Genomic DNA, 13,514 nt, shown 5'->3' with positions numbered 1-13,514 from the left:
GTGGGCTGTCATCTATGGGGTTGCACAGAGTCAGACACGACTGAAGCAACTTAGCAGCCGTAGTCTTTCCAGATGGCTCAGTGGTAAAGAATCCACCGGCCGAAACAGGAGATGAGACATGGGTTCAATCCCTGGGTTGGGAAGATCTCCTGGAGGAAAAAATGGCAACTCACTCCAGTATTCTTGCCTGGAGAATCCCAGGGACAGGGGAGTTTGCCTCCTGAGGTCTGCATCACCGAATCACCATTACTGAGCATCGTGATGGAAATGTCAATCTTTAGACATAAATCAAATTAGCTACTTGGTTCTGAAATGAATGAATGAATGCTGCTGCTGCTGACAATACTAACTCAGATGTAAATACACTAGGCACTCATTTTACTTGAAAGTGAAAGTGTAAGTTGCTCAGTTTTTGTGTCCAATTCTTTGCGACCCCCATGGACTATAGCCCTAGCCTGCCAGGCTCTTCTGTTCATGGAATTCTCCAGAATATTGGAGTGGGTTGCCATTCCCTTCTCCAGGGGATCTTTCTGACCCAGGGATTGAACCCAGGTTTCCCACATTGCAGGCAGATTCTTTACCTTGTGAGCTACCAGGGAAGCTCCACTTTACATGAAGTACTTAAAAGTTCTAATTCTTATAATTGTGAGAGGTAGCCATGACCATTTTGCTTGTTTGTTTCAAGTTAAATAATCATCATTGGGTCATGCAAGTAGTAAGGGGGTAGAACTAGGACTTGTATTTCTATCTGTCTAAATCCAAACCTGGTCCTCTTCTACCAGGAAACATTTCCTGTTATACAAAATTAAGCCTTAAAACATTTATTTATATTTATATTTTTCCTTATTCTACCGAATGTTAAAGGCTGGTACTAAAGTAATGTTTATGATAAATATTTATATTTGATCCTAGACTAAAAAAAGTGAATTTTAATCCTGGCTCAAGAATGAATAATCTCAGCAATCTTGGGCCAGTTTCCTAAACTAGTATAAATTTTATTTTCTTCATACCTGTATAAGGTAATGGTTCTAGGATTCAGTGTGTGTGTGTGTGTGTGTGTGTGTGTGTGTGTTTTGGGGAAGTGGGGGCAGAAGAGGGGGAGAGAGGTGGTATAAGTATGATATAAAAATGCCCTGTGATTTCCCAAAGTTAAGTTTGAATCTTTGCTTTTTAGTTGAGATAATCAGGCGGCATAGGCTTGGCTTAAGGAGATCATGGTATAGTAAAGTAAAAGTCATCCAAAACAGGTGCTAGAACACGTGATTTAATAAACATTACTTCCAAGTCAAACATTAAGTTTATGCTGAAAAGCACTGGATAGAATACACTTTAAGTTTCTTTCCTAAAGCTAGTAACTTTAGGACAGGAGAATCAAAGGTACCTCAGATGATAAAGAAGATGAATGGGCTCTGATACTCTACAATAAAATATGCAAGAGGAGTATGTAAATACAATTGGAAAATCAATATTGTATAAAAAACCAAAATGGATGAGTATACATATTATAAATTATTACTTCTATTTATCTCGAAGTTGCAATTGATTGCTAGATTAGATTCCTTGAGGTCAAGGGCTACTATGTGGTCATATTTTAACATTATCTTGGCCACATAGGCAGCTAAAGGAATTTTAAAGATATCAGAATAACGAGAAGAATGGCAGGATTCCTTTGCTGACTCTTTGCTCACCCAGACCGTTCTCCTAACTTTGCTGTCTCTTTGAGTTGTTCTTCTTGTTGCTCCACTCCAGTGAACTTGGAGGAGCAAAAGCCAGTGAGTTTGTACCAAGAATAATGTAATGATTCCACATTTTCTAGGCCTGTCAATGTGGATAATGACATATATACCCAGTTTCTCCAAGATCAGTGTGCCTGTACATAACTATACATAGGGCTTCCCCGGTGGCTCAGTGGTAAAGAATCCGCTTGCCAATGCAAAAGATGAGAGTTCAATTCCTGGTTTGGAAGGATTCCCTGGAGAAGGAAATGGCAACCCCCTCCAGTATTCTTGCCTGGAAAATTTCATGGACAGAGGAGCCTGCTGGGCTACAGTTAATGGGTCACAAAAGAGTTGGACACTACTGAGGGACTAAAACAACAATTAAGATGAATATACATATAGATATGTATATAGAAGCACATATTTTTCCAATTTAAAAATAATATATGTTCATTGTAGAGATTTTAGAGAAGACAGAAAAACACAAAAAAGAAAAGCATGCACTTTATCCCAATATTCAGAGATAACTAATATTAACATTTTGCTGTGTATTTGTGACTGGCATCCAATGAGCCTCACCACCTGATATTCATGCCCTTGTACAAGAAGACTCCTTCCACACTGAATCAGGCTGATCTGTGTGAGCACTAAAATCATTTGAAACTGGAAAAGAGGAATAATATGATTCTATACTACTCGTGCTTGGCGAAAAACATTCTAGGTGATTTTTCCAGATAAACTTTAGAATCTCTTTCAAACCTCAGAAACCATCTATGATTTTTAAGACAAGCGGTTCCATTATTTTTATTATGAAGGGGTGTGCATGCATATATGTGTGTACACATATGTGTGTGTAGCTGTACATGGATATGTGAGCATCCCTCGGTATCTTTGGGGATGGGTTCTAGGACCTCCACCATGGATACCTCCACACACACACACACACACGGGCTTCCCCGATGGCTCAGCAAGTGAAATCTGTCTGCAATACAGGAGACACAGGAGCCATGGGTTCAGTCCCTGGATTGTGATGATCCCCTGGAGTAAGATATGGCAACCCACTCCAGTATTCTTTCCTGAAGAATCCCATGGGCAGATGAGCCCCATTGGCTGCAGTTCATGGGGTCACAAAGAGTCGGACATGACTGAACAAGCACATGCGTGTGTATACACGCACACACACACACACACACATATATATACTGTGCTGTGCTAGGACACGACTTAGTGACTAAACAACAACAAAATAATGGATTAAGGTGATTAATGAAAATGAACCCCCAAAAGCTGATCACCAAAGCTCACATTTCAAAGTTTAGTTTCCTCTTGCTCTTGAAGTGAAAGTGAAGGTTTCTCTGTCATGTCCGGCTCTTTGCGACCCCATGGACTGTCACCAGTAAATCCTCTGTCCATGGGATTTGCCAGGCAAGAATACTGGAGTGGGTTGCCATTCCTTTTTCCACGGGATATTCCTGACTCAGGGATTGAACGCTGGTCTCCTGCGCTACAGACTGCTTCCTTACTGATTGAGCCACCTTACTTTAACATAAACTCAGGCTTCATACAAGTGCTAAGGCTTCTCAAGGAATTTACTTTTAGGAACGTTTAGCCTCTTCAACACATATAAGCATTTTTAATTAAATTGAATTGAATAAGTATGAAATGCTCAAATGACATCAAGGTTGAGGTGCATGTACTGAGCTCTCTAAATGCCAGCCATATTAGTGTGCTGCTGCTGCTGCTGCTAAGTTGCTTCTGTCGTGTCTGACTCTGCGACCCCATCGACTATTAGTGTGCTAACCATCTAATCTTTACAACAACCTGGTGAGCAGGGACTATTATCTCCTTCTTATTTATGAGAAAGTCAAGGCTCAAACAATTTGCCTAGACGATAAGATAGGATTTACAGCCACATCTTTCTCTCTCGAACCTCTTTACCATCTTTCCCTCCTTCCTTGTCCATAAACAGAAAATAAGGACTCTGTCTTGTATTTTCTCACCATCAGATGGAAATGCCTCAATGCTTGAAGCTTTGCTTTATTGGTTGAGATTGTTTTTCATCCTTTTTTTTCACTTGAGTTTCAGAAGGAGCTAAAAGCTTTTTGCTCTTGTGCATTCCAAACATATTTAATGATGATGCTGATGACTTTTATAATAAGTGTGATATGTTGAGAGGAAGGAACAAGAGAATTCTGGAGAACTGCTTATCTATAATTTACTGGTCATCAAGAAAAAGAAAATGTCAATGTGTATTATCTTATGAGTCAGAATGACCAGTTAGTTTAAACCACTTTATCATATTAACAGTGAAACATAGTCCATCTTTTAAAAAATTCTTCCATTTAGGGATGAATCATTCATATCACTCATGATTGCCATTTGCCAGACGACTAAAGGAAATCTAGGCTCTATCTATGTTGTAACAGCATTTAAATTCCCTGCTGTGGAATAATAGGAATCAATTTAATTTTTAGACTTTCAAAGTACTTATTAATAAAAATACTTTATATTGGTTTCTACTTGACATTATAAGGATCACGTGGGGGATAATTTTCAGCTTTTTCATATTAATGGTGGAAAATATTATAAACATTTTCTATTGACATTTTCCATCCAGAAATAAAGAAAGGGTAATTGATGATGTATCCAGCTTTGTCTCACAATAGGATAAGTATTTTGGGAAGTTGTTGTTTAGTCACTAAGTTATGTCCAACTCTGTGATTCCAGCCAAGGATTGAAACTGTGTCTCCTTCATTGCAGGCAGATTCTTTACCATCTGAACCACCAGGAAGGAGAACATCTTTAATACTTGATAATTCTCTCTTGCTCTTGCCTTCACTCTCTCTCTTAATTTTGATAGTAAATATGATGATGGTATTTAGTTTCACTTACCGTGAATTTGGAAAACTCAGCAGTGGCCACAGGACTGGAAAAGGCCAGTTTTCATTCCAATTCCAAAGAAAGGCAATGCCAAAGAATGCTCAAACTACCGCACAATTGCACTCATCTCACACGCTAGTAAAGTAATGCTCAAAATTCTCCAAGCCAGGCTTCAGCAATATGTCAATCGTGAACTTCCAGATGTTCAAGCTGGTTTTAGAAAAGGCAGAGGAACCAGAGATCAAATTGCCAACATCTGCTGGATCATGGAAAAAGCAAGAGAGTTCCAGAAAAGCATCTATTTCTGCTTTATTGACTATGCCAAAGCCTTTGACTGTGTGGATCACAATAAACTGTGGAAAATTCTTTAAGAGATGGGAATACCAGACCACCTGACCTGCCTCTTGAGAAACCTATATGCAGGTCAGGAAGCAACAGGTAGAACTGGACATGGAACAACAGACTGGTTCCAAATAGGAAAAGGAGTACGTCAAGGCTGTATATTGTCACCCTGTTTATTTAGCTTCTATGCAGAGTACATCATGAGCAACGCTGGGCTGGAAGAAGCATAAGCTGGAATCAAGATTGCCGGGAGAAACATCAATAACCTCAGATATGCAGATGATACCACCCTTATGGCAGAAAGTGAAGAGGAACTGAAAAGCCTCTTGATGAAAGTGAAAGAGGAGAGTGAAAAAGTTGGCTTAAAGCTCAACATTCAGAAGGTGAAGATCATGACATCTGGTCCCATCACTTCATGGGAAATAGATGGGGAAACAGTGGAAACAGTGTCAGACTTTAATTTTTTGGGCTCCAAAATCACTGCAGATGGTGACTGCAGCCATGAAATTAAAAGATGCTTACTCCTTGGAAGGAAAGTTATGACCAACCTAGATAGCATATTCAAAAGCAGAGACATTACTTTGCCAACAAAGGTTTGTCTAGTCAAGGCTATGGTTTTTCCAGTAGTCATGTATGGATGTGAGAGTTGGACTGTGAAGAAGGCTGAGCACCGAAGAATTGATGCTTTTGAACTGTGGTGTTGGAGAAGACTCTTGAGAGTCCCTTGGACTGCAAGGAGATCCAACCAGTCCATTCTGAAGGAGATCAGCCCTGGGATTTCTTTGGAAGGAATCATGCTGAAGCTGAAACTCCAGTACTTTGGCCACCTGATGCGAAGAGTTGACTCATTGGAAAAGACTCTGATGCTGGGTGGGATTGGGGGCGGGAGGAGAAGGGGACGACAGAGGATGAGATGGCTGGATGGCATCACTGATTCGATGGACGTGAGTTTGAGTGAATTCTGGGAGATGGTGATGCACAGGGAGGCCTGGCGTGCTATGATTCATCAGGTTGCAAAGGGTCGGACACGACTGAGCGACTGAACTGAACTGACCGTGAATATCCAGGATGTAACAGAAGCAAATCAAAAAGGGTAACCTCAACTGGTTAATCACTGAGGAAGTGGAAATATTTTCACTCTGCAAGAGGCAGCTCTAAAGACTAGAACATATAGGCTGCCTTAGCACAGGACATTTAAAAAGGACTATATGAAATTCATGAGTCTGCAGAAGTAAATTACTTGCTCTAACGTCCAGCAACTAAAATCAAATGAAGACAAGAGATGAAAGTAAACTCTATCTCTTCCCAGTAGCCAGGGATATATTTATTAGCATCGATATGAATTAAAAATGTCCCTTATTTTTAGTCAGCAGGGTATATTTTGGGTTGGATGCATATTTACATTAACTTGCTCATGCCAATCTCCTATTTCATCCTTTGATTTCCTGATTACATAATAGGTACTCTTTCTAAAGCCACAAATCGCATTAGCATATCCACAGAAATTATTTTTTGAAATCCCCTAGGCGCACTGAGATAGAAAGGAAAAGGGTAAACAATTAAATTCTCCTTTGCTCTCCCTAAATAGGGTTTCTAGTTCCAATAATTGCATTTTTCAAATGAAAAAGAAGCCATGCACCACTCCATAAGGTAAATTGCCCATGCTGAACTTTATGTTTTAGTGTTATGTTGTATTATTAGTATATTTGTTTGTCAATAGGAAGACAGAGATTATGACATAATAGAGTAATACAATATATTATGCTGTTATTACATGTCACCTCATGAAACACTTTTACAGAACTTTAACACCACCAGACATTAAGAAGCAAGTAACTTAATTCTATGATTCCAATTAATACCAAGAAAACCAAGGCTCAGAATGATTTTCAGAGGCTTGTCCTGTTAGCAAGTGTTGAACGGGGCTAGAAGTCAGCATTTCTGTCACTCAACTCTACTCTTCCCTGGCATTCCATAGCTTCTAATTACTTCTAATGACTTAGTATCTATTGAGCAACTAAATTATAAATGCTATCATAATAGACAAGATAGAGGCACAGCCTAAATACGTAACTCTAGAGGCTCTTTTAAATTTATGTAACTCATATCCTAAATAGGATAATTAGCTAATCATTTAAATGATTGCTATCCAAATTGGCACAGTGGCTGGAGCCAGATAGCCTGGTGATGATTTTCCGTGACTCTTGAGTTCCAGCACTGATATTTCCTGGTTCTGTGATCTGGGATGTATCACTAATACTTTTTTGTGCTTTCATTTCCTCATCTGTAAATGGGGAGAACAATGGGACCAACCTTCACCAGATAATGTGAAGATGAAATGAGATAATGCAAATAAAATTCTTATCATGAGTTACTGGCATGATGACAAGTTCAATGAATATTCATCATTCAGGCTATCTGCAGGTTGGATGCTAGATGTTGGCTTATAGATTCTTTTGGTCAGGTTAAATCCCAAATACTTTTCCCTCTTCTATAAAACAAAGTGATTGGGTTAGATGATCTCCAAGGTCTCTTGATATGATAAAATCTGATACTCTTTTTAGTGGGGCTTTCAAATCAAAATTTCTTCAATTGAAATACTCTAGGATCTTAACTACTGAATAGATACGTAATGTTTAGCAAAGTATTTTTCCCAAAGAAGGGAAAATATAATAAATGCATTAGTGAAATTGGAAAATTATTTTGTATTAAATACCACTTAATCACTGGTATTTAAGATAGCTATTTGAAATCTCCCAAAAGCAAGGTTATCACGGTATAAGGCAACCATACCTAACATGAGGTACACAACTATAGGTATTCTGTAGTTTTCAACATTCTCTAAGTCAGCCGTTCTCAAAGTGTTGTCTCCAGAACAGAAGCATTACTGTCACTATCCTACTTGTGAGAAACTGAAACACAAGTCCCAGGGACCCCTTCCAGACCAGCTATATCAGAGACTCTTGGGGTGGGATCCCACAAACTGAAGTAAGAAGCCCTCCCAGAAATGTTGATGGTACTGAAGATTCATACTAGTGTCTAAGTGAAGAGTGAAAAAGAAAGTTCTGCTTCTGATAAACATTTACTAAAGCAGCTGAAACTGAAATTGAATCTGGCCTTAGAAGACATCAAAGAGAAAGGTCTGCTAGAAATAATTAGAAGTCAAGTAACCAATCAATTGACTGAAAAAAGGGAGCTGAGACGTCACTGTTGGTTATTCCCTATGGAGAAATACGGCACTCAGGAGGTTAAAGAAAAGTTCAGTAAAATCAGCAGAGAGTATCAGAGTGATGATTCCAGCCAGGAAGCAGTCTCAGTAAGAATACGTAATCTCCCATCTCCCTGCCCAATGTGGAGAATGACAGGTTCTCCGTGCTGTATACTACATGAAAAGAAATAAAGTATTGCTCTTTCCATTTTTTATAGTAAAAATGAAAACACTAAGGATTCACTATCTTGATTTATGAAGAAGTACATGAAATAGGGAAGAAAATAATTAATAATCTGTGCCCATCTATTTATCTGGAAAAACCTAAATATCTTCATTAGATGTGGCGTTGAGAAAAGTTTTTAACATACTAACCATCATAAACATTTAAACAATATACAAGGGAAAGGACATACAACCAATGTCAAAGTGATTGGAAAACAGGTGATTTTATGCACTTCAAGGTCCTCCCTATCGTCCGTCTGTATATCAATTCCAAACCCCTTTCTTAAGACCAAAATGTCTGATAATCTCCTAGATGTCAATGTCAATAAAGTGAAAGCTGAGTATATCCAAGCAGGTCTCATACACCTCTTTTAGAGTCTCTACCTCAGCTACTGGAATTAACTTTCCCCGGTTATAAACCAAACTCGTCCTTCTCCTTCAGGCCTTTCTCCTGCTCCCCCGATGCCCTCCACCCAATAATATTTTGTATTTACCAAGTCTAGTCAGTTTAGTTTCATAATTACCCAAGGATTGATTTCTCTTTTCCATTGTGATTACATTTACTCATATCCCCATGATATTTTTCCTGTCTCTCTGCACAACTAGACTCTAGAAAAAAAAAATCATGTCTCTTCCCCAGTGATGGGGCTCAGACCTGGCCCAAAAAGCATACTTAAATTGTAAATTGTTCCCTGGCGAATGTACTGGAAGAATAAGCCGAGTAATCTGAAATCTCAAGCCCCCATGATTTCGGGAGGCAATCACGCATTGCATCTTATTCCAGAGAAAGAAATTAACATGTGACACATTCGTCAGAGAAGAGTCTATTTCCTGATCCACATCTGTCACATTTTAATTTCTAAGTGTTCTGATCATCAGATTTGTGTGTTTTATAATAGATCCTTTTACTTGACTCATTTTAAGACAAGTTTTGCTCATTTTGACCACTTGGATATTATTGTTCTTAGGTTTTAACACTCAGCTTCAGTGACCTCAACAAAATTAATGGTAATGTGTTCCAGGGTCTTTGAGGGTGGCCTGTAAGACTGCAAATTAGGCAAACAGAGTAAACACAAAATGGCTTTCATGATCACAAGAATCTTCTAAGGAATTACAATTTATGAGATAAAAAATCCTGTCAAGAATTTATTTGTTACCTACCAGATGCTGGCTAATGGAAACTTTTATTCCAAATGATGTTGGCCACACTTAAGAGATGCATTGTCTAAGTAAGTCACAGATAAACAGCCAAGCTCTAATGGGGTTCGTCTGCCCCCCTCTCTCCCCCACAAACCCCAAGGACCTCTTTTATGTGCCATACTGTATACATTTCCTGGTGTAACAACCTCACTTTTATTGTACAAGATACCAGGAACTCTGAGGTAGGTTGGAGTTGCTCTTTCCAAATTACAAAGTTCAAACCAAAAGATACAACTTTTGTTGATTCTCAGGGTCTTTGCTGAAGAGGAATTCTAGAATGTGCAAACAGAAAAGAAAAATTCTTGGCTTACAAACTGATATAAAAGAAATCCTCCAGAAACACAAGGCCTGGGATATTTCAGACTCCTGACAGATTGCAAACCTTTACTGCCTTTTATTAATGATCAGGGTTCCAGATCAAGTGCCTCTAAGAAGCCAAGACCTACTTGTCAGACTAGAGTTTAGCTCAGAAGTTGAACATCTTCCAACAAACAATCTCATAATAGCAGATATCTTCTCCAGACACCAAATTACTTTGGCCAGCACAAATGTCATTGACTAAAGAGACACTGAAATGTTTGGTCACTGTTCTCTAGACAATAAAATTAAGAAGATTATATAGTAATAAGCAGGAAAAACACAATAGCAATTTTGTTCTACAGACCTGTTACAATCTTAAATGATCTAGACACACAGTCCCAAGTCTGTCTCATGGTTGCTCTTATAGATAATAAACAAGAGGGTATACAATATAAGATCATTGCTATTAGGAAATGCAAATACTTTAGGAGTATGATTGTGCAAGGTGTTTCAAATTCACAAGGTGGACTGGGAAAGTAGCACCTAACTTACACAGATAAGAACAGATTCCTACTCATTCCTGTCTAAGTGTCTGGTTTCTCTAGTGGTGGAAAACTGGGATATAACATAACATATGTCTTTAAACATTACTACTACCTGTCCACCCCTGTCAAGGATAGTACAAGTTGGAAAATTCTTGTCTTACAAACTGATACAAGAGAAATTGTCCAGAAATACATGGCCTGGGATATTTCAGACTCTGCCAGATCTCAAACCTTTGCAAACCTTTACTACCTTTTACTAATAATCAAGGTGCAGATCAATATGGTGGGAAGGTAACCCAAACAACTGGATATGAAACAAAAAATTAAAAACCAGTAAAGCAAAAAGCAAAGAAGTATTGCCATTGTGGAGTGTTGTTTTATCAAAGTTTGGAGCCAGGTGAGGGAAAAGGGTGCCTGATTTATTAAGACAAAAGAATGGGCCAAAGAACACAGACTTTTGGGGAGACCTTTTCAGGAGACATCCAGCCTTGAAATTCTTGTCTTAATCATGGCAATGATTCTGATCAAAGTCCTCCAGTAAAGCAAAGATAATGGTATAATAGCTACAGCAGGTCTGGCTTTAAAAGAACGTAATGTCTCTAAGATGGCTTAGTTAGTAAAGAAATCCGCCTGCAGTGCAGGAGACCCAGGTTCAATCCCTAGATTGGTAAGATCCCGTGGAGAAGGAAATGGCAACCCACTCCAGGATTCTTGCCTGGGAAATACCGTGGACAGAGGAGCCTCGTGGGGCTACAGTCCATGGGATCACAAAGAGTCAGACACGACGTAGTGAGTAAACCACAAGCAATGTCTCTAAGAGTCCGTCATTTACAGAAAATACTTGCACCTTTATCAAATAGAACAGAAACTGCTAGAGGTCTAAAAACAAATGTTTTTATAAGATTTTACTTGAAAGGACAGATTTTGAGCCACTGAAATACATGCAATGTCTTCTGCAATTAGTCAATGAGGCTTGACGTGGGGAAGTGAAGAGTTCAATGTGAAAGGATAAAGGATCAAATAGTTCAGATACAGGGCAGTACCAGGGAATAATGTAGACAGACAAAAATAGATTCCTTATTCATTTCTGTCTATGATTTTTCCACTTCCTTAGGGGTAAAAAATAGGGAGATAACAGGAATAAAAACCAGATAGTATTTATAATCAGGTACCATTTTAGCTTAGTTTATACTGATGACATTAAGATACAGCTACATTTTGCCAATAGTAAGTGTGATATATTAAATCTACAGTTATTTTCTAGTAAACTTTTTTGCTTTTTTAAAAAATTTGTCTCCATTTAAAAGAATTCATTAGAGTTTGCTAAAAAACAGTATCAGAGTTAGATGTACAACTCACTTTAGCAATAAGATACAGAATTCCAAAACAGGCAAGAAGGTTAAAAAGAAAAATAGCAAAAGAATTCAGCCTGTTACTGCAGAATGTTCAGAAAATGAAGGACAAGGAGAAAACACCACATATACACAGTAGCGCCACCCCCATAAATTTATATACTATTACATAAACATGTCCCTAACGTATGGGAAGCCACCATAGGTTACTTAGTTTTGCTTTGGTTCTCATTAAAGTCTCCTTAGCCAGGGTAAGAGGTGCAGGTGATGGTGACTTTTGTAGAGTATAAAATGTGTACTTAGCAATAGTTTTTCATCATAATAGTTTTGATTTCAGTGCTAATATTTCTTAAAATTGGGGGAGAATTTGACCATCCATAGCAACCTTCTGCATGTAAAATAAATGAAAACCAATATTTTTGCAAGTACCTGTTTTTCTCCACTGGGCTTTTTGTGGTTCAGCAACAGCTCGACAGCTCCCACAACTTCTTTCCTGATAGCATGTAATAGGGCGTCTCCAACATAGACGTTAAAGCTTAAGAGGAGTTCAATGAGTTCCAAGTTCTCATTTTCAATTGCAATGAGAAGAGCAGTTCTTCCAAGAGGATCGATGCAATTAATATTGATTTTAAAATAAATTTCAGCTTCTTCTAGGGATTTCTTGACGCTTGCATAATCTCCCTTTTCCACAGCATTTAGGTAAGCTTTCTCGGAGGGTGACAGTTCGGATTCTGCTCGGACTATCCTGAGAGGGATGCGGTCTCTATAGGGGGCGTTAACATTTCTTTTGTAATAGAACTGCGCCATGTTCATGCCATGCTATGTCTTTGTCTCTGAAAGTGCAAACAAAAACAAAAACACAAAAGGATTAGGGTTAGCACACTTTTTAATGATTCTGCATCACATTTAAATCACAACAATGCCAATAATAATGATAAAACTTAATTATTAAAAAGTTATTTTCCCTTTAAACCGTGGAATTAGGTAATAATTATTCAGTGATCTCAAAACACAGGTTACAAAAGTTCTTATCTAAGAAGAATAAAGAAAGGCTAATATTTGGCAAGTTACTTTTAAAAATTTTAAGTCTTTATTGAATTTGTTACAGTATTGTTTCTGTTTACTGTTTTGATTTTTTTGGCCATGAGGAATGTGGCATCTTAGCCCCCCCAACCAGGGATCGAACTTGCACTCCCTGCATTGGAAGGTGAAGTCAGAACCACTGAATCACCAGGGAAGTTCCATAACAAGTTGCTTTTAAAGATGACTTTAAAACTGACATTTGTCAGGGGTTGCACCTGTAATTTTTAAAAATTATTTACAAAATTTATCATAAACACATATTGTTTTTAACAGAGAACCTTGAAAATCAAAGGCTGTACCTTTGAGGTCTGCAAAATGGACCAGGGATTTTCAAGTATGTCATTCACTGTAAGTTTTGCTCATCTTGAAGATGCTGTTGAGGTTACAGAATATCAACATCTTGGCAAAATGTTTTTTCATTTTCATTTCTATTTTTAATGTTTGTAAGAACTGACATTAAAGTTTCTGTTATTTAGTGATATTAATGTCAATAAAATATCATACCAAGCCTGATGAGTATAATTGTATTGTTTTCCTCTTATAGGTAAATTAATTGAGGAAGAAAGAATGTGAACTAATGGTATTATCAAGATGCATCTAGGCAATTTAATTTCCAAAGGAAACATTTAGAAAGGGATTAAATATATGGTTTATTATGAAA

General features: G+C 38.0%; 1 protein-coding gene across 6 annotated transcripts in view; it reads right to left on the bottom strand.

The window, feature by feature from the left end:
* TRPC4 (transient receptor potential cation channel subfamily C member 4) overlaps positions 1-12,593 on the bottom strand; it is a 144,439-nt gene extending 131,846 nt beyond the window's left edge. For all 6 annotated transcript variants that reach the window (XM_055541824.1, XM_055541825.1, XM_055541826.1 and 3 more), the window contains exon 1: positions 12,200-12,593. In XM_055541824.1, coding sequence (XP_055397799.1) covers positions 12,200-12,583 — 384 coding nt within the window. In that variant the 5' untranslated portion in view covers positions 12,584-12,593. The remainder of the gene's footprint in view (positions 1-12,199) is intronic.
* Positions 12,594-13,514: the final 921 nt, after the last annotated feature.

The sequence above is a fragment of the Bubalus kerabau genome, chromosome 12 (assembly GCF_029407905.1).
Source record: "Bubalus kerabau isolate K-KA32 ecotype Philippines breed swamp buffalo chromosome 12, PCC_UOA_SB_1v2, whole genome shotgun sequence".
Lineage (NCBI taxonomy): Eukaryota > Metazoa > Chordata > Mammalia > Artiodactyla > Bovidae > Bubalus > Bubalus kerabau.
Note: the sequence above shows the minus strand (reverse complement) of the source record. Positions and strands in the feature narration are given on the sequence as shown.